The sequence below is a fragment of the Narcine bancroftii genome, chromosome 9 (genome assembly GCF_036971445.1).
Source record: "Narcine bancroftii isolate sNarBan1 chromosome 9, sNarBan1.hap1, whole genome shotgun sequence".
Taxonomy (NCBI): Eukaryota; Metazoa; Chordata; class Chondrichthyes; order Torpediniformes; family Narcinidae; genus Narcine; species Narcine bancroftii.
In genome coordinates this window covers 22,856,786-22,875,985 of record NC_091477.1, presented here as the reverse complement: position 1 = coordinate 22,875,985, position 19,200 = coordinate 22,856,786, and the positions used below count along the sequence as shown (strand labels likewise).

At 39.6% G+C, this 19,200-nt stretch overlaps 1 protein-coding gene across 3 annotated transcripts in view; it reads right to left on the bottom strand.

Moving 5' to 3' along the window:
- Positions 1-3,014: 3,014 nt before the first annotated feature.
- The window catches only part of LOC138743300 (pterin-4-alpha-carbinolamine dehydratase 2-like), a 95,592-nt gene continuing 79,406 nt past the window's right edge, over positions 3,015-19,200 (bottom strand). The window contains exons 8-9 of one of the 3 annotated variants that reach the window (XR_011344796.1): positions 3,588-3,868; positions 3,017-3,300 (exon numbers count right to left, since the gene is read on the bottom strand). Coding sequence is in view for 2 of the 3 variants with exons in the window: in XM_069898413.1 (XP_069754514.1) it covers positions 5,071-5,125 (55 nt within the window). In the remaining variant the exon portion in view is untranslated. Of the gene's footprint in view, positions 3,869-5,019; positions 5,126-19,200 lie in introns of those variants that run through there. The other 2 variants (XM_069898414.1, XM_069898413.1) reach the window with 2 other exon arrangements.

Sequence of the window (19,200 nt, the reverse complement as noted above, 5' to 3'; positions counted from 1 at the left end):
ATGGAAAGAGAGCACCAAGCATTGAGATCTTTTCCTTTCACTTTCAACTCGTATCACGGGCTTCTTCGAATCTGGCTCACAGTCTCTCGTTTAGAGAGAGAGAAAAGGGAATGTGTTTCAAAGCGTTAAGTTGGTTGTGCTGAAGTTTGCAATCAAACTCTTCAATTGTGTTCAGAGGGAAAATGTTTCATGAATGAATACACAATAGAGGTTCAGTGAAACTCGGAGACTTGTTCATAAATGACGTTTCCTAAGAACCAAACAACCATATGAGCGGAAATTCTCTTTGTGTTGACAAGATCGAGTGTTTTCCCCAAGTACCCAATAAATCATTAATTTATCACAGGACCGCAGTTTGATTATTTTGATTGAGATTTAATGTTCTAAAACTCGACACAATGTGGCTTGAAATCATTCGATTCCGAGCCATCTACCTTCATGGTCGATTCCACCTTGAAAGGTTCAGATTTGTGGGACTGTTATTTTCAATAATTTTATAAGCTCTGAATAAAACTCGGAGGCAAGAGTTTTTAAAGAGACAGGTTTGTAAGATCATTTTTTTTCAAGAAATTCCCACAATTGAGCTTAAATCCTGATTGTTAAGTAGTTTGTGTACGAAATTGCGAACGCGGCGGCCTCTTCTGTAAAACAATATCACGTTGATCTTTTTTAAAGCTTAAAAGATGGCAGAATTCGAATCAAACTGCGTTCTCATTGCGCGTTCCTTCTTTTTCGTTCTTCGACGTTTGCAATATTTTTCTCCGGAATTATCAAATTAAATAATACTTTATGGCTTTGGTGTTGGTTTCAGGGGATATCGCGGGAAGGGCTTACAAACGCAGATAATCTTCAGAAGATCAGAATGGAAGCAGTGTTGACATATGAGGCAACCTTTCTCTCCCTCCATTCATTATAACCAAGCTTCATCTGCACTCCGCATTTAGATTGAGTTGCATGTGAGGGCTTTAGTAAACCAATTACTGGTTTTAAAAACATACTATTGCAAGTTACTGGTAATAATTACAGACAGTTGTAGAGTTGGATTGCCGTGATGCGTCTTCCGCTAGGGTTCACGATTTAAGTGTGTGTCGGGGTCATGAACGTGTTCCTTGTAACATTTTGCATCGCTTTGGACGCGCTCCCAAATTTGGCCAACACAAAAGCCACGGCGTAAACATGAGGGGGAGGGGAAGTAAAAGGGTACAAGTCCACTTAAAATGACCTAATCAAAGTGGCCCCTGAGGAATATCTGCTTGTTTTCAAATTAAGGTTATTTATTTTCCTGCAGCTGAAATCCTTTAAGTTGTATTCAGTTACGAACTCCGCCGTACTCGACCCTCCAAATACTGGAAACGCGTTTGAAATGGTCCAATTTATCAGCTGGGATGAGAAAGATTGATTTATGCAAGTTATCCTACGTTCTTTCCCCATTTGTAATATCTGGGAAATCAGTACCGTTTTAAAAATTATTATTATTTGATTTTGTTCAGAGGGGAGAAGTGAATCACACTTATCTATAATTGGGACATGAAGGGCCAAGGAATTGTTTATCAACACATAGCGAAATAGATGGAAGCCTTTCGAGCGTTAATAATGAGTGGGTCATTTTGCAGTCTCCATTCCCTCCCTTTATGTCACCCGATTGATCAGGAAATCGCACTGATTTTACAGTTGGTACTTTTAATCTTTGCTGTACTCCAGTCATATCATTCTATTAAGCTCTGACTGGGATACGTCTCGGGCTGGAGTTTAACATGTGCGTTCGCAATTTTTCCAATTCGTTTGTGCACGGAAGTATTGGATCATATTTTTCCTCTTCGATCGACCAGAAATAGACGATGAGACGAATTAAACCGCGGAACTGGGACCGTTTTTAAATATCAGAGCCCATTTGATTCCTATTAGTAAAGGTCGTAAGTTTTGATAAAAATTGAAAATGATCACTTTAAGTTGAATTCGCAAAATATGTTGTACCATTTGCATTGAATTCAAAAGTTGCCTCTGCACCTGTCGAAATAATGTAGTATTAAATCTACCGCAAAATAACTATAATAAACTGAGGTCATCAAACGATCCACAATCGATTTAATGGCACCATTAAAGCTGGAACTAGTTCATATTTGCACGTTGACTTGGTGCAATCGCTTAAGGATAGAAATCGGCACTAACGGATCAACCGGAGTTGTTTTAAGATCACCCGGCGATTCCTCGAGCAGGGAAACTTTTTTTTGGGTTGTTCTGCTTCACCTTGAATGGGCTGATCCTGGCTGCTAATATTTCTTGTTGGCGGGTGATGGGGCGACTGAGTCGGGTGGATATTATTAGCATCGTTCATTATGTCCACAGTTCTAAATGGTGAGGATATTATTTTAGTCTTTCAAATTATAAAAAAAAATACTATTCGCATGATGCTAAATATTCTAGTTAAAACTGGCTTTCTGTCCAATGACTTTGGTATATAATGTCGCAATCGAACCCGAAGCGTGACAGAAACTTAAATTTATATAGTGACGTTAACGAAGCCAATGGCCCCAAGGCATTTCACAGAGATCAAATCTGGCAAAAGTAACTGCACCAAACGGTCGAGGTCGTGAAATTAAAAAAAGCAGATTACTGTTTTCAAACTACTTTAGTTCTGAATCAATACCACCTTTGAATTCGGGAAGTTTGCAGGTGTCTTTCTGTGGCTGAAGGCGGGGCGGGTTAAACTACAAATTCCACTTGAAATAATGGAATTTAAAAATGCTAGCATTACATTATCTTCTCGAGGAGTGGGGCAGTTACCATGTTAATTTTCATCTTTGTTGTGGGACCCCATTGTATCATCATTCGAGAAGTGAAGCGTCGTTAAAACGTTCCCAAAACATAATAAAATAACCTGCTTAATTATTTATGATCACGAAGTACTTTCCAGTGTGAAGCAGTCAGTAACACCGCGTGGAAATGGAACCACAAGACTGCAACCTTTCAGCTCGAATACTATCATTTTTAATTCATGGAACTTTAAAATTAATGGATTAAATAATGACTATTTTTAACACAGCCGCCGCAGCACTTCCAATGAATCATAACGTTCGGAACATAAAAAGAAAATAATTATGGCTGATAAACCTGCACAATTAACTGAGACCAGGAAGAAAGATGGAGTAGCAATAAAGATGAAAGCGAACGATGTTGCAACTGATTGAAGTAAATCAATTACCGGTGTATCTGGAGCTCAAGTTGTAAACACATCAAGGGCACAATATTATTGAGTCCTGCAATACTCTCACACATCTTGTTTGATACGTGCTTCTGAACCTGGACACAGATTGGTAAATTGGCTTTACTGATATAGTCAATCTGCATATAATTAAAGACGCAACGTAACATCAAACTAACCCACCCGCCACAAACTGCAGCGTGCAAATATTAGTAATGCTTTAGCAATTAGTAAGCCAAGCTTTCTCAAAACATATTCCATCCTCAAATAACGTCGGTAAAATTCTGGTCTTAAATAATACATCATCATTCGTCTGTGTGCACACTCCTTCTACTGCAGGTTACAAAATCATTCGGATTATGGAAAGTATCTTAGAATTTAATACCTCCCATTCGCTTTTCGGCTCCCGTGAGACTTGCGCTTCTCCGGTGTCAGCCTGTGCCGCCAGGACGAGAGAGGACGAGGGGTCTGCCTCCAGTGCGCTTCTCCGGTGCATGGTACACCAGATGGCTTGACATCATTTTTAAAAGGTAGTTTCAAGCGTTTGGTCTTTATTTAAGATAGGGAACAGCTTCAGCCATGTTTCTTTGTCGTAGGTTGGATCTTCTGGGAACTTCTTAAATGTAGCGCGGAGTTGGGGGTTGGGTGGCCTTTACGCGAGAAGACCTGCAAATAGGATCAGGAGGCCTCTTCAATATGATAATATTAATCTATACTCTCATCAACTCCACTTCCCTGCCAATGACCGTGGCCCACAGTTTTTCAATCTTACAAATATCCATCAATATCCACGTCAAATATTTCCAATGATCAGAAGGCACAGAATTCCAGAGATTAACTGGCATTTGAGGGAAGAATTTTCTATGTAGAAGTTTTAAATGACGGGACCCGCCCCCCTATTTTGTAGCCATGTCCTCTGGTTGGTGAAAACATCTCAACATTGACTCTGTACGTTTGAATAAATTTTGCCTCTAGTCCAAACTAACTAGACTCCCTGGACAAAACAACCCTCTCATCCCAGGAATTAGCCTGAATAATCTCTTTTGGACAGCCTCCAACACTAATATATCCTTTTTAGGAAAATGGGGTCAAGCCGATCTGCATCATTCCAGGCTGAACTCACCAACACCTTGTACAACTGCACAAAACCTCCCCAGCTTAAACTCCAATCCCATTGCAATAAAAGATAGAGCAAAATATCTTCTATCAAGGAGACTAGATTGCTCTCAACTCATGACTATTGTCAGTGGACATGGAAATTTAACATATTTCAAAGTGTGAATCTTCCTTCTCTTGACATTAAAAGCCAATTGTTCAAGGACTATGATTGGATCCAATATAAAACTCATCATCTCAATGGAAAGTTCAACAAGCAACATAACTCCAGGATAGGAATGGAAAATTTCCCAAAGGTGCCTGTCAATAACACCTGTAGTAAATTTAAAATATTGGAAATTCTGTATTTTTAATCTGTTTCAAATATGACTCTGCATCTAATGAAATATTTCTCGCAATGGGATATTTCATACAAAATTAGTTCTCTCTCTTTATTGTTTGATTAGATGTTGAGCAATATCCTCAGCTTAATTGCTCTTTTTAAAGAGCAAATTGGTGCTGCCAAACAATGGACTGCAAAGATACACCCTTGGTAATCAATTGGCAGGTTTACCTGAAGGTGTGTTAATGCAGCAGCCAAAGTAGCTAAAGACCTCGATGACAGGACAGGTGTCAGAATGCAAATGCATTTGTTCCATAAATGTCTACTGATCATTTTGGGCATCCACAATTCCCCATTCTTTACATTTTGACAATGGAAAGGTTTGACGGACAAGTCATGTGTAAGATGAAAGATGCAAAGGTGTTGAATCTTACAACAAATTAATCCATTTTCTTCTAGGAATTTCGATTCTGGTGATTGGACGGCTGTGAGACAGGAAAGAACGAGGTGAAAGTAAATCTTATCACATCTACTCAGTTATTGAGAATATTGTTTAAAATATCTATGGAAGGAGATTAAAAATGAACAAATTATATACTTAACACAGAAAATGCAAGAGTAGCATGAGTCGAGTAATTAACGATGAAAAGTGTGAGCTTTGATCTTTTATTTTTTGGTAATGACAACAGGATGTCTTCCAATTCTCAAAAATATTTATTTCCCGTTTCTCCTCCATTTTGAAACAATTTTTTGACTTCTAATTCACATAAACATGCTTATTGTATCACAAATTAATTTTATTGTATTAAATCATGGAAGATATGAATTTATTGCTCCGTCCCTATTTATGCTTTCAAAGATAGTGAGCATTGATGAATTGTAGCATGTTGGTGAAGGCATCCCCACCATGCTTTAAGCAGGGAGTTGCAGTTTTTTGTCACAGCTATCAGGTAGAAAGAAAAATATTCGTCCAAATCTAGCATGATCTGCCGTTCGGAGAGAATTTGGTGCCCATTGTCGTCCATGGATCTACAGTCGACCTTCAGAGAGGGAACTATTGCAGTTTGAGGAATGCTAAGGAAGAAACCTTAGTCAATTGAAGCTGTACTTCCTGTGAACAACAGACACTGCAACCATATTGTGGCACTGGTTGAGTTGGTGAAGGGAGTGCCAATCAAGTGGGTCTTTTGAATTCATTCAAGTGATGTGGGCTTTGCAAACTGAGCCAGAATTTAATTTCCCACTCCAAATTGGGGGTGGAAAGCTGCCTTCTTGAACTGCTGCAGTCCTTGAGGTGTGGGTAAACCTGCAATGCTGTAAGAAAGTGTGTGTGACCCAGTGATGGTGAGGGAATAATCGTATATTTCCAAGTTAAGATAGTGTGTGGCCTGGAGGGCAATTTTCATGTAATAGTGTTCCCATGCTTTTGCTGTCCTTATGCTTCCACAGGTTGTGGCATTGTGAGGTGCCATCTAAGGAGTTGATGCAGTGCACCCTGTAGATGGTACAAACAATTTTGATTAGGAGTCAGTGGTGGTGTGAGTGAATTGTTGTAGACAGGGTGCTTATCAAATTGGCTCTTGTGTGCTGGATGGTGTTGAGCTTCTTCAGTGTTGTTGAAGCCAAATTTATCTGTCACCTGCCTATAATTCAGGCCTTAAAAGGATGATTTACTCAACAGTGTTAACAGTGCTGAGTAGAGCCTACTGGGAGAGCTTCAAATGATTCTATTAATAATGGACCCTAACTAATGTACAACAAGTATCAAATGAAATTCAGAAAGAAACATTGGAAAATGTGATGTTCTGATGTAATAAGAGCTCAAATTAAACATACTTTTACTAGGATGTTGCCCAGATTTCAGGAACCACGTTAGAGGGAGAGGTTAAACAGGTTAGGACTTTATTTCCTGGAGCCTACAAGAATAAGGGGAGATTTGATAGAAATATTTAAAATTATGAAAGGGAAAGACAGAGTAAATGTTTATAGGCTTTTTCCACTGAGGGTCGGTGAGAAAAAAAACCAGAGGCCATAGGTTAAGGGTGAAAGGGAAAAAGTTTAGGGGGAACATAATGGGGAACTTTCTTCATACAGAGAGTGGTGGGAATATGGAATAAGCTGCCAGTTGAACTGGTGAAAGAGTGCAGGCTCAATTTTAACATTTAAGAAGAATATGGATGGGAGAGGCATGTAGAGCTATGGACTGGGTGCAGATCAGTGGAACTATTGCAGAAAAATGGTTTGGCACAGACTAGAAGGGCCAAAGGTGTCTGTTTCTGTGCTGTAATGTTCTATGGCTCTAGTATTCATGATCTTAATTCAGGCAGGTTAATCCCCTTTTATTTACAGGTCACAATACAAAAATGAAGTATAAATTTACTACCTTTAACCATAATCCTTCAATCTTTTACAGACAATAAAATGAATAATAATGATGAAACACATAAATGCAATGTATATATGCCCCAAATTCTTACTTGTTATAGCCAAATCTATACTTTGTAAATAAATTTCTCAAGTAATTTTCTTTATTATCTTTCTTTACCTTTCTGCTCTTTTTCTTTCACTGTTGACTTGTTTAAATTAATATACAAAAAAATCTTAAGTAATTACTTTTCCTTCAGTACCTCCCTGCCACATTATTGTCTCTCTTTCTCTCACCAACAATTGCTGTGCTAGAAATGCCAGTTCCTTAAGATGTTGATCCTTGTATGGACCAGTATAAGGTAGATCAAAAGGCTCCAATAATTTAGCAAGGAGGCACTGGCAGCCATATCGAAAACTATTCTCACACTTTGTACAAGCCAATAAATCTCAAGCAACCTTTGCAACATTTCATGCAGAACTAAAAGCCTAAGAAATTGATTGGCAATGTTTCTATTTACTTATGTTCAATCATGTATGAAGAATTCAACCTGCAGGTGCAAACATATGTTACCCAATATCCCAAATCTCTGATTGTTAATATGCAAAAACTAAATTAAGAACATTTCACTCCAAACATGATTTGGAAATATAATAAAACAGCTTGCTTACAGAATTTGCTTTTTTGTTTGCACAGAATGCAATCTGAATTTTAAAAACAGAAACACAAAAGGCCAAACTTCCATTTATTTAATGCCATTAATGGATGAGATATTCCAAAGTACTTCATGGAAGGAATATCATTTAAAATCTGACACTGAATAATGTCAGAAGATCTTAGGGCAGATGGCCAAAAGCTTGTTCAGGCAGGTAAGTTTTAAAGAACATCTTAGATGAAGAAATAAAGACATGGATACGGAACATTTCAGGGAGGGAATTTCAGAGTTTGCAACCTTAGTAATCATAAGTCAAATCAAGTCAAGTACATAGCAGGTGCAATATCGCTGGCTCTCCACTCAGTTCTGGATCACCTAGAAAACAGCAATTCATACACACAGCTGCTCTTCATTGACCTTCAATACCATTATTCCCTCAGTGCTGTCAAGAAGCTACAAACTCTAGGCCTCTGTACCCCCCTGTGCAACTGGATCCTTGACTTCCTCATTAAAGGACCACAGTCAGTACAAATTGGAAACAACGTCTCCTCACTGATTATCAACACAGACGCACCCCAAGGATGTAAGCTTAGCCCACTGTTCTACTCATTATACACTCATGATTGTATGGCCAGGCACAATTCCAATCCTGTCTACAAGTTTGCCGAAGACCCCACAGTTGTCAGCAGAATCAAACAGCAATGAGGAAGCACACAGGAGGAAGATGGATCCGTTTGTTGAATGGTTTAATGATTGTGGACTTCAGGAGGAAGTCAGGAGAACATGACACAGTCCTCATCGAGGGCTCAGTAGTGGAGAGGGTCAAAAACTTAAAATTCATGGATCTCAACATCTCAATGGATCTGTCCTGGGGCCTCCACATTGATGCAATTACAAAGAAGGCTCACCAGTGGCTATAGTTTGTGAGGAATTTGAGAAGATTAGGTACTTCACCGAAAACTCTCATAAACTTCTACAGGTGTACCATGGAGAACATTCTTGCTGGTTGCGTCACTGTCTGGTATGCAGGGGCCAACTGTCAGGACAAGAATAAACTCCAGAGGGTTGTAACTCAGTCTGCGACATCACAGGCACCAGACAATTCTATCGAGGACATCTACATGAGGTGGTGTTTTTAAAAGAGCAACCTCTATTGTCAAAGACCATCACCACCTAGGCCAGGCCCTCTTCACTCTGCAACCCATTGGGAAAAAATTACAGAAGCCTAAAGATGAGCACAAGGACAGTTTCTTCCCCGCTGCCATCAGATTCCTGAATAATCAATGAACCAAAGACACTGCCTTACTTTTCGTGCACGACTATTTTCATTTATATAGTAATGTTGTAAGATGATTATAATATGAATGTTTACACTGTGATGCTGCCGCAAAACATCGAATTTCATGACTTGTTCATGACAATAGGTCCTGATTCAATTTTATTGCCATCTAATTGCACAAGTACAACCCAATGAAACCATGTTCTCCTGTCCTCTGTGTAAAACACACAACCAGACATAACACATGTATAGACAATACAAACATTAATTCATATATTCAAGCAAATAAAAATTCATTCATGAACACAAGAGTCTTGGATGGTTAATGTGAGCAGGCTTAGCATTTTCACTGCCCATGGGAAGAAGCTACTCCTTAGCCTGGTGGTTCTGGTTCTCATACTCCTGTATCTCTTTCCCAATGGGAGCAGCTGAAAGATGCTGCGTGCAGGGTGGAAGGGGTCATCAATGATTTTGCATGCCCTCTTCAGACAACAATCCTGGTAGGTCATGCTGATGGGGTGGGTGGTGGGGGTGGGGGGGGGTAGACTCCATATATCCTCTCTGCCATTCTTATGGTACTGTGCATTGACCTCTAATCCATTTCTCTCCTGTAACCATACCACATTGCTATGCAGCCGGCCAGGATGCTCTCAATAGAGCTCCTGTAGAAGACTGACATGATGGTGGGTGGTAACCTTACTCACTTCAGTCTTCTCGGGAAGTGCAGTCACTGTTGAGCCTTCCTAACAAGGGAGGAGATGTTGTGTCCACGATAAGTCAGTAGTTGAGTGTACTCCAAGGAATTTGGTGCTCTCCACTCATCCACAACTGTTGATGTGTAGTGGATGAAGGTCATTCCTAGACCTCCTGAAATTACCAATTATCTTCTTCGTCTTGTCCACATTGAGACTCAGATTGTTATTCTCATACCATATCACGAGATTTTCCACCTCTTCTCTATATTGCGACTTTGCCAAGTTTGGTTCCTATCTTAATTGTTCAAACGACATAAGAGATCCTTCCATGTAACAATCATCAATATATCTTATTCCTTTGTCGTACCAAGAATTCAAAATGTTGTTACCCAGATTCATAGACAGTAGTACATTTTTACATAGAGGTGTCCTCAGTGAGTACCTGCTTTTTTTCCTGATACATTCATTATTTCTTGCTATATTCTAATCATATGTAATAATATAGGATTATCAATTATTTTTGTTATTAACTTAACATTCCTCTTATAAATAACATCCTTCATTGTCTCCTCTTTTATTGAATTCAGTCCCAATTGAATCCATGAGGGGGGGAGGGGAATTGTTCTTCAAAGGAAGATGATAGAAATCTTGCTTGTGTTGATAGATAATACTTCTTAAAATGGGAAAGTCTTAGTCCTTCCAATTTATAGTTCTATGTTAATTTTTCCAGCACAATTCTCAGTACTTTGTTATTCCATAGGAATTGTCTTATACAATTATGTAATCATTTAAATAATTTTTTAGTTAGTACAATAGGCAATGATTGAAAAAGACACTGTAGTCTTGGCATTACCTTCATTTTTATACATCTTACTTTTCCCGCTAATATAATCAGCAGATCTTTCCATTTCTGTAGATCTTTTTTTCTATTTTTTCTAATAGAGGGGTATATTTAAGCTTATATAAATTGTGTAAATTATTATCATCATTCCTGTGTTTAATTCAATTTTTTTACATTTAGAGTTCTTTTTCTAAGAAGGTATATACTATTTAGAATATGAATTATGGATATGATTTACAATTTATGTATGTTTGTGATATATAGAATATCTTATTTAGTTTATGTAACTGTCCATTCTATCTTATTGAATTGTTCCCTTTTTGTTTGTATAGGTTCTTTATTAAAATCGATAAAGATATTTTAAAAAGAAAAGAAGCAAAAATTAGTGGGAAGATATTGGACTGGGAAACTTTAAATATTAGAGAAAGCAACTAAGAAGGTAATTAGGACGGAAAAGAGAAATTGTGAAAGAGGTTAGTCGAAAAATATTTTTTAAGTTTATGAAGAGAAAAAGAGAGGTAAGAGTAGACATAGGACCATTTGAAAATGATGCTAGAGAGATTGTAATGGGAGGCAAGGAGATGGCAGAGGAACTGAATGAATATTTTTGATCAGTCTTCACAGTAGTAGCTTAGTAGACTTTCAAGGGTCTCTTGAAAGTCAACATCACAAGAGAGAAGGTACTTGGGAAGCTAAATGGTCTAAGGGTAAATGATTTCCCGAACCAGATGGAATGTACCCTTCTGAAGTAGGTTGCTACAGAGATGGTGGAGGCATTGGTAATGATCTTCCAGGAATCAATGGATTCTGGCATGCTTCCAGAGGACTAGAGAATCATGAAAGTTATTCCACTGTTTAAGAAGGGAAAGAGGCAGCAGAAAGGAAACTAGATCTATTAGTCTGATGTCAGTGGTTGAGAAGATGTAGGAACCAATTGTCAAAGTTGCGGTTACGAATACCTAGAGGAATGTCACAAGATAGGTCCAAGCCAGCAAGGTTTCCTTAAAGGAAAATCATGACTGACAAACCTACTACAATTTTTTGAGGAGATAACAAACAGCAAAGACAGGGAAGAAGCAATGAATGTTGTGTACTTGGACTTTCAAAAGGCCTTTGACAAGGTGCCACATATGAGGCTGCTTAACAAGATGAGAGCTCATGGAATTACTAGAAGGATATTAGCATGGGTAGAGAATTGGTTAATAGGCAAGAAACAGAGAGTGGGAATAAAGGGATCCTGTTCGAATTGGTGGTGTTCCGCAGGGATCAGTGTTGGAGCCTCTTCTTTTTACGCTGTATATAAATGATTTGGATTATGAAATAGCGAGCTTTGTGGCTAAATTTTCAGATGATGCCAAAATGGGTGGTAGAGCTGGTGGTGCTCAGGACACAGAAAGGCTTGGATAGATTAGGAGAATGGACAAAGAGAAGGCAAATGAAATACAATGTAGTGAAATGTACAGTCATACACATTGGTACAAGAAATAGACAGGAAGACTATTATTTAGATGGGGGAAAAATTTTAAAATTCAAAGGGACTTGGGAATCCTCATGCCGGATACCCTAAAGGTTATCCTCCAGGTTTGAGTCAGCAGAGAAGAAAGCGAATGCAATGTCATCATTCATTTCTAGAGGAACAGCATAAGAGAGTGGGGATGTAATGATGAGACTCTATAGGAACACTGTGTACAGTTTTGGGCACCTTATTTGAGAAAGGATGTACTAGCATTGGAGAGAGTTCAGAGAAGATATACTAGAATGATACCAGGAATGAAAGGATTGACGTATGAGGAACATTTGCCAGCTCTTGGACTGTACTCGTTGGAACGTCATAGAGACATTTAAAATGCTGAAAGGCCAGCACAGAGTAGAAGCTGCTTCCCATGGTCGGGGAGTCTAGAACAAGAGGCCACAATTTCAGGATGAAATGGCATCAATTTAAAACAGAAATATGGAGAAATTTCTTCAGCCAGAGGGTTGAGTCTGTGGAACCTATTGCCACAGGTGGCAGTGGAAGTGAGGTTGTTGGATGTATTTAAGAGATAAATTGACAAATATTTGATTAGTCTGGGCTTTGAGGGTAAAGGGGAGAAGGCCAGGGAGTGGGACTGAGTAATGACAATTAAATGGCAAAGCAGACCTGATGGGCCTACCTCTGCTCTAATATCTTTTGATCTTGTGAGATACATGGTACATGGATAGGATTGGGTTAGTGGGATATGGGTTGAATATAGGCATATGGAACTAGCTTAGATAACCAACTTTGTCTGCATGGACAAATTGAACTGAATGGCCTGTTTCTGTGCTGTCGAACTTAGGGACATGTGGAAGTCCATAATGTAGTGACACATTTGTCAGTTTACACTCCCATAAGATGATATTTATAGCCCACTTCTGTTGGGAATCCTGGCTTAATGTGAGGGTTTTGTTACTCAGATCCAGAATCAGTGCAGGATGTGAGAATTATTTTATGCTTCTGACCGGGTTCATGATTAAATTATTGAATACTTATTCAACAAGAACCTTGTGCAATTATTCAAAGATTGTAGAGAGAAAGAAATGGGAAAATGAGGCTGCTGATGTGTACCTGAATTTGGCATTTTGCCTTTTGTCCTTTATCCCTTTCCACCTCCAGCCTTTTATCATTTTTAATACATTGAAGTATAAGAGATTCATATGAAATTGGAGATTCCAGAATGAGTGGGATTTAGTTTGCTATGATTATACAAGAACAGAATAAAACAGGAACAAGTGTAGGCCATCTGGCCTGTCGAGTTTGCTCCACCAATCAATGAGGTCAATTGATCTGGCTGTGGACTCGCATCCACTTAGACCACATCACCCCTTTCCCCTCCCCCACCCCCACCCCCAAGATTTCACAGACTCCTATGACTTGTTTTGCAAGCGAGTGTGAAAATTGAATTTTGCTTCCACAGATATCCAGCAGCCAGGAAATTCCCAACAGAATATAAAAAGAAAAGATGGAAAGACTGAATCAACTGCACTTCCATGTCTGCCAAACCCCTTAAACAGGTGTTTCAGTGGGTTCTGTGTTCCTAACGTAACTGATTAGCAATGAGACCATCAACACAATATGTTAATTGCTCTGTAACTAATGTGATATGTAATGGGAAAAAATAGTGTTTGCACCTTATTTGGAATAAGCTTAAGTCAAATGTGTATTTGTTCTTGCCACTGTTCTCCTCTCCATTCATGAAGGCTATTACCTCAGAATCAGAATTTATTGTCATGAACATGTCACGAAATTCACTGTTTTGCGGCAATCATTCAGTGCAAATATTGCTCTAAATTACATTTCAAAAGTAATTAAATAGTGGAAGAAAATAGGAGAAAGTGAGGTAGTGCCTGTGGTTCATTGTCCATTCAGAAATCTGATGGCAGTGAGGAAGAAGCTGTCCTTGTGCCCTTGGGTGCTCATCTTCAGGCTCCTGTACCTTTTTCTTGATGATAGCAGTGTGAAGAGGGCATGGCCTGGGTGGTGGCGGTCCTTGAGGATAGAGGCTGCTTTCTGAAGACACTGCCTCTTGTAGATGTCCTCGATGGAGTGAAGACTGTTGCCTGTGATGTCGCTGGCTGAGTTAACAACTCTCTGTAGCCTTTTCCAGTCCAGGGCATTGGCTCCTCCATACCAGACAGTGATGCAACCCAACAGAATGTTCTCCGTGGTACAGCTGTAGAAATTGTTGAGAGTCTTTGGTTTCATACCAAATCTCCTCAAACTCCTCATGAAGGATAGCCTCTGGTGAGCCTAACTTCGTGAATGCATCAACATGGAAGCCACAGGACAGATCCTCAGAAATGTTGACACTCATGAACTTTCCACTGCTGACCCCTTGATTCAAGTGCAAGTCCTGACATCAATTGCCAGCACTAGTGTGTCGCTGCTCAACTAAGCTTGTTTTTGCTTAAAAGGCAGACACATCCACTTCCAATGCAATCAGAGGTAGAAATGCTGCCAGCTTTCTCTTCCCTAACCTTGAGGTGGTGAAGCAGGTTGTACTTCAAAAAAAAACCTCTGCAGCTAAGATTATCCGACCCATCAGAGAGGAAGTGCCTGTGGTTCATTGTCCATTCAGAAATCTGATGGCACTGGCTGACCAAAACATGCACATTCTTCACAGTCTCATCCTTAGCTCCAATCTCCTCTTTCTTCTTGTCCCTGTTTAACCAACAACTCTCTTCTCTCTTCCCCTCAGTTTTTTTCCTGTATCATTCATCCCACATCTCCTCCTCTGCATTCCCACTCCTTCATTCTCTTTCTCTCTGACATACGTAGGAGTGATTGTAGACATCAGGAGGGGGATATCAGGAGAACATGAATTAGTCCTCATCGGGGGTCAGCAATGAAAAGGGTTAAGAACTTCCTGGGTGTCAACATCTCTGAAAATCTGCCCTGAGGCCTCCATGTTGAAGCAATCATGAAGAAGGATTACCAGCAACGATACTTCATGAAGAGTTTGAGGAGATTTGGTATGTCACTAAAATTTCTACACATGACTTGTGGTGAGTATTCTGTCTGGTTACATCACTGTCTGGTTTGGAGGTGCCAATGTACTGGACGTAAAAAGAGTACAGAGAGTTGTGACCTCGGCCAGTGCCATGATGGGCATCAGTCTTCACTCCATCGAAGACATCTATGTGAGGCGGTGTCTTAAGAAAGCAGCCTCGATCCTCAAGGACCCTCACCATGCAGGCCATGCCCTCTTCACAATGCTACCATCAGGAAGGAAGTGCAGGAGCCTGAAATGGTTAACCTATGACACAAGGACAGCTTCTTCCCCTCTGGCATCAGATTTCTGAATGGACAATGAACCACAGATACTACCCCACTTTCTCTCCTTTTGCACTAATTTATTTGTTTTTAAAAATGTAATTTATAGCAATAATTTTACCTCTAATTCTGCTGCAAAACAATGAATTTTGTGACGTTCACCACAATATATTCTGATTTTGATTCTTCTCAAATTGTCACCACCTATTTGTCACCTCCTCCCTGCCATTCTGCCTCTCACTGTCACTATTGCTTTGTGCTATGCCCTTCCCACCACTCTCCCTTTCCCTGCTCTCCTTCTTTCCCTGCAACCAGGTGTGCCCGTTTACCTGTGAATGAGTCGGTGGCAGTGTGGGCTGCAGAGAGGTTTCAAGAAATTACAAATTAGTTAATGTAACGACTATATACATGACAGATAGAATATAATGTGAAAATAATGGAGGTCATCTACTTTGGTGGAAAAAATGGAAAGGCAGAATAATTTTTAGTCACAAGGCATTGAAATTTTTTTTTAATTCAGATGTCATTATAAACAAATCAAGCAGGTGCAACAAGCATTTAGGAAGATGATCCAATCCTATGAGATGCTTTGAGTACAAGAATAGAATCTTTTTGTTCCAATTATATAGGATTCTGGGATTTCTTTTGAAATGTTACAGAGGTCTGCTTTCCCTACCAAAGGAAGATTAAACTTGTGAAAGAGGGAGTGAGAGAAAGTTCACCACATTGATTCCTGGGATGGTGGGCTTATTGAATAAGGAAAAAAATTAAAAAGAGTGGGCCTATAATATTTAGTGTTTAGTCACCTCATTGAAATGTATAACATTTTTCTGGGACTTGACAGGGATTGCAGCTATGATTGAGTAATAGACATGGACACACACACACACACACTGGGTGGGCTGATTGTGTGTGAGTGTGTGTGTTTATCTGAAAGTTTTCAATTTGTTATTGAAGCCCAAGGACTGTAGTAAGCCTGGACGGAAAATGAAGTGCTGTTTTCAAGCACAGAAGGAGGTCAGAGTGGGAGTGCAAGAAAGATTTGATGGTTACAATCTCAAAGTATGCAGCCAGCCATTGAGACAGAGATGAGAAGGAATATTTTTCACCCAGAGATTATGGAATTCTCTAACCAGGGGGATCATTAGGCAGGTGCATTCAATACAGAGACAAACAGATTTTTAGATACTAAAGGTATTATAGCAAGGATGTCAGAACAGAAAGGTGGTGTTTTTTCATGTCTGTGCCCTCATTGATAGGGGAATGCAACTTCTATTATCCCTCTATTGTGTTTTTGATTCATTTTTTTCCTATTCTTTTACTTTTTTCCATCTCATTCCTGAACCAGATTGAAAAAACAATTTAAGACATAATTCATATTCATAGACTCATCACATCCTCTCCTTCCTGTGAATGTTCTTCTGCTAGTCTACACATCCGCTTCATCAACTGCTTCTTAATCATTGAGATCTTTACTCATTGCAGAACTTTAGAAGGTCACTTGATCAGATGTTGTGCTTCAGTGGCTGGACTTTCCACTCCCTCCTCTGCAACTTGCATCTTTTGGTTTTAAAAATTTATTTGACTTTATCTCTGCTTTCACATGCCAAAAACTTAATGTCCAATCCTGGTCAATTTCTGTTGATTCTCGTCTTGAAATTCACATCCTTTGGTACTGCCTCCTCAGCCATGAGAAACAGTCATCAAATATCATCATGGTGTTGAACAGACCTCCATCAAATCTCCTCCATGTTTCTGCTTTGAGGACAACCAGTGTCTCCAGCCTTTGCACATTATGGCAGTGTCTCATCACTGCCTTCAAAAGCTTAATTTCTGTCCTATGCTGTTATGCTCAATATTACTCCAGCTGAAGCAACTGATGTTCCTAATAGGTTTTCCACTCATTGCTTCAATTTTTAGAACTGATGATCCCAATTGCTTTTTTAACCCATTCTGTCATCTTCAAAGGTTTATGTATGAACATTCTATAACCTATTTGTTCTTGCAGCCTCTTTGAATTAAAATATTTGTGATCTGAAGAAAATGCAACTATAAATATTCACAACCATTATTGAATTCACTCTCCACACTTTTCAAATTGATATCCATCGCCTTGCTTTTATTTGAAAGGTAGTCCTTATTGTTGAATTCATCTGGTGAGGAGTTGAGCCATGCAGAACATGATAGATCCAAGATGGAGTGTCATTCTCTGATGGGTAGGATAATCTTAGCTGCAGAGGTTTTTTTTGAAGTACAACCTGCTTCACCACCTCAAGGTTAGGGAAGAGAAAGCTGGCAGCATTTCTACTTCTGATTGCATTGGAAGTGGATGTGTCTGCCTTTTAAGCAAAAACAAGCTTAGTTGAGCAGTGACACACTAGTGCTGGCAATTGATGTCAGGACTTGCACTTGAATCAAGGGGTCAGCAGTGGAAAGTTCATGAGTGTCAACATTTTTGAGGATCTGTCCTGTGGCTTCCATGTTGATGCAATCACGAAGTTAGGCTCACCAGCGGCTATTCTTCGTGAGGAGTTTGAGGAGATTTGGTATGAAACCAAAGACTCTCAACAATTTCTACAGCTGTACCACGGAGAACATTCTGTTGGGTTGCATCACTGTCTGGTATGGAGGAGCCAATGCCCTGGACCGGAAAAGGCTACAGAGAGTTGTTAACTCTAGCCAGCGACATCACGGGCAACAGTCTTCACTCCATCGAGGACATCTACAAGAGGCAGTGTCTTCAGAAAGCAGCCTCTATCCTCAAGGACCACCACCACCCAGGCCATGCCCTCTTCACACTGCTATCATCAAGAAAAAGGTACAGGAGCCTGAAGATGAGCACCCAAGGGCACAAGGACAGCTTCTTCCTCACTGCCATCAGATTTCTGAATGGACAATGAACCACAGGCACTACCTCACTTTCTCCTATTTTCTTCCACTATTTAATTACTTTTGAAATGTAATTTAGAGCAATATTTGCACTGAAAGATTGCCGCAAAACAGTGAATTTCGTGACATGTTCATGACAATAAATTCTGATTCTGAGGTAATAGCCTTCATGAATGGAGAGGAGAACAGTGGCAAGAACAAATACACATGCGCTGAGTGAATATATTCACAAAAACAGATACCGTAATCTATTTCTGTCAAGTGTGTAGAGTGATAATTACTGGCCTGAAAGAATAACACCTTTACTCATCTTTGAGAGAGTGCCATGGGATCATCTTCCATGTATTTTTACCTTTGCTATATTAAAGGAGACTGCTTGGGCCTGCTGATTTTCTCCAGCATTGTTTTTAGCCCCACCATTGTCTCTACTCTACCTGTCCCTCCACCTCTCCCACCTTCTGTCCAGTACTGTCACCTCTTGCATCTCCCTCATCCCTCCCCATCTCCCCTTCCCACTTCACTCGCAATGAAGCATCACGATCCACAATGTTGACTGACCATTTCATCCATGGATGCTGTCTGACCTCCTGAGTCCCTGCAGCTTCTTTTTATTCACTATTTAAAATGTCTTGTTTATTTAAATCTCATTTATACTTGAGAAGGTACAATTACATGGTTGAAAAAAATTCTGGCAATTATTACATAAGGCTGTGTAAATAATGTTGATGCTCATTTTTCCTTACTGAGTACTCACTTCATAGCGTATAATTTACCGGTAATTGATATTTAAATATAATTACTATTTAAAAATAAACTAATTTGAGTTCCATCAGCATCCAAAGCCAGGTACAAGCTGGTGGCCATCAGAACAGACAATATACAGTCTTTGTTTCCACTGACCATGTCCTAGATGCCCCTCCTGGACTGCTCCATCTCATGGAACCCCAAGACCAGCAGAACATTGGGAGACGTATGTTGGCAAAAGACGAATATGGCCGTGAACTACTCCTTACCTTCATTGCGATACTTTATATCAGTGTTTGT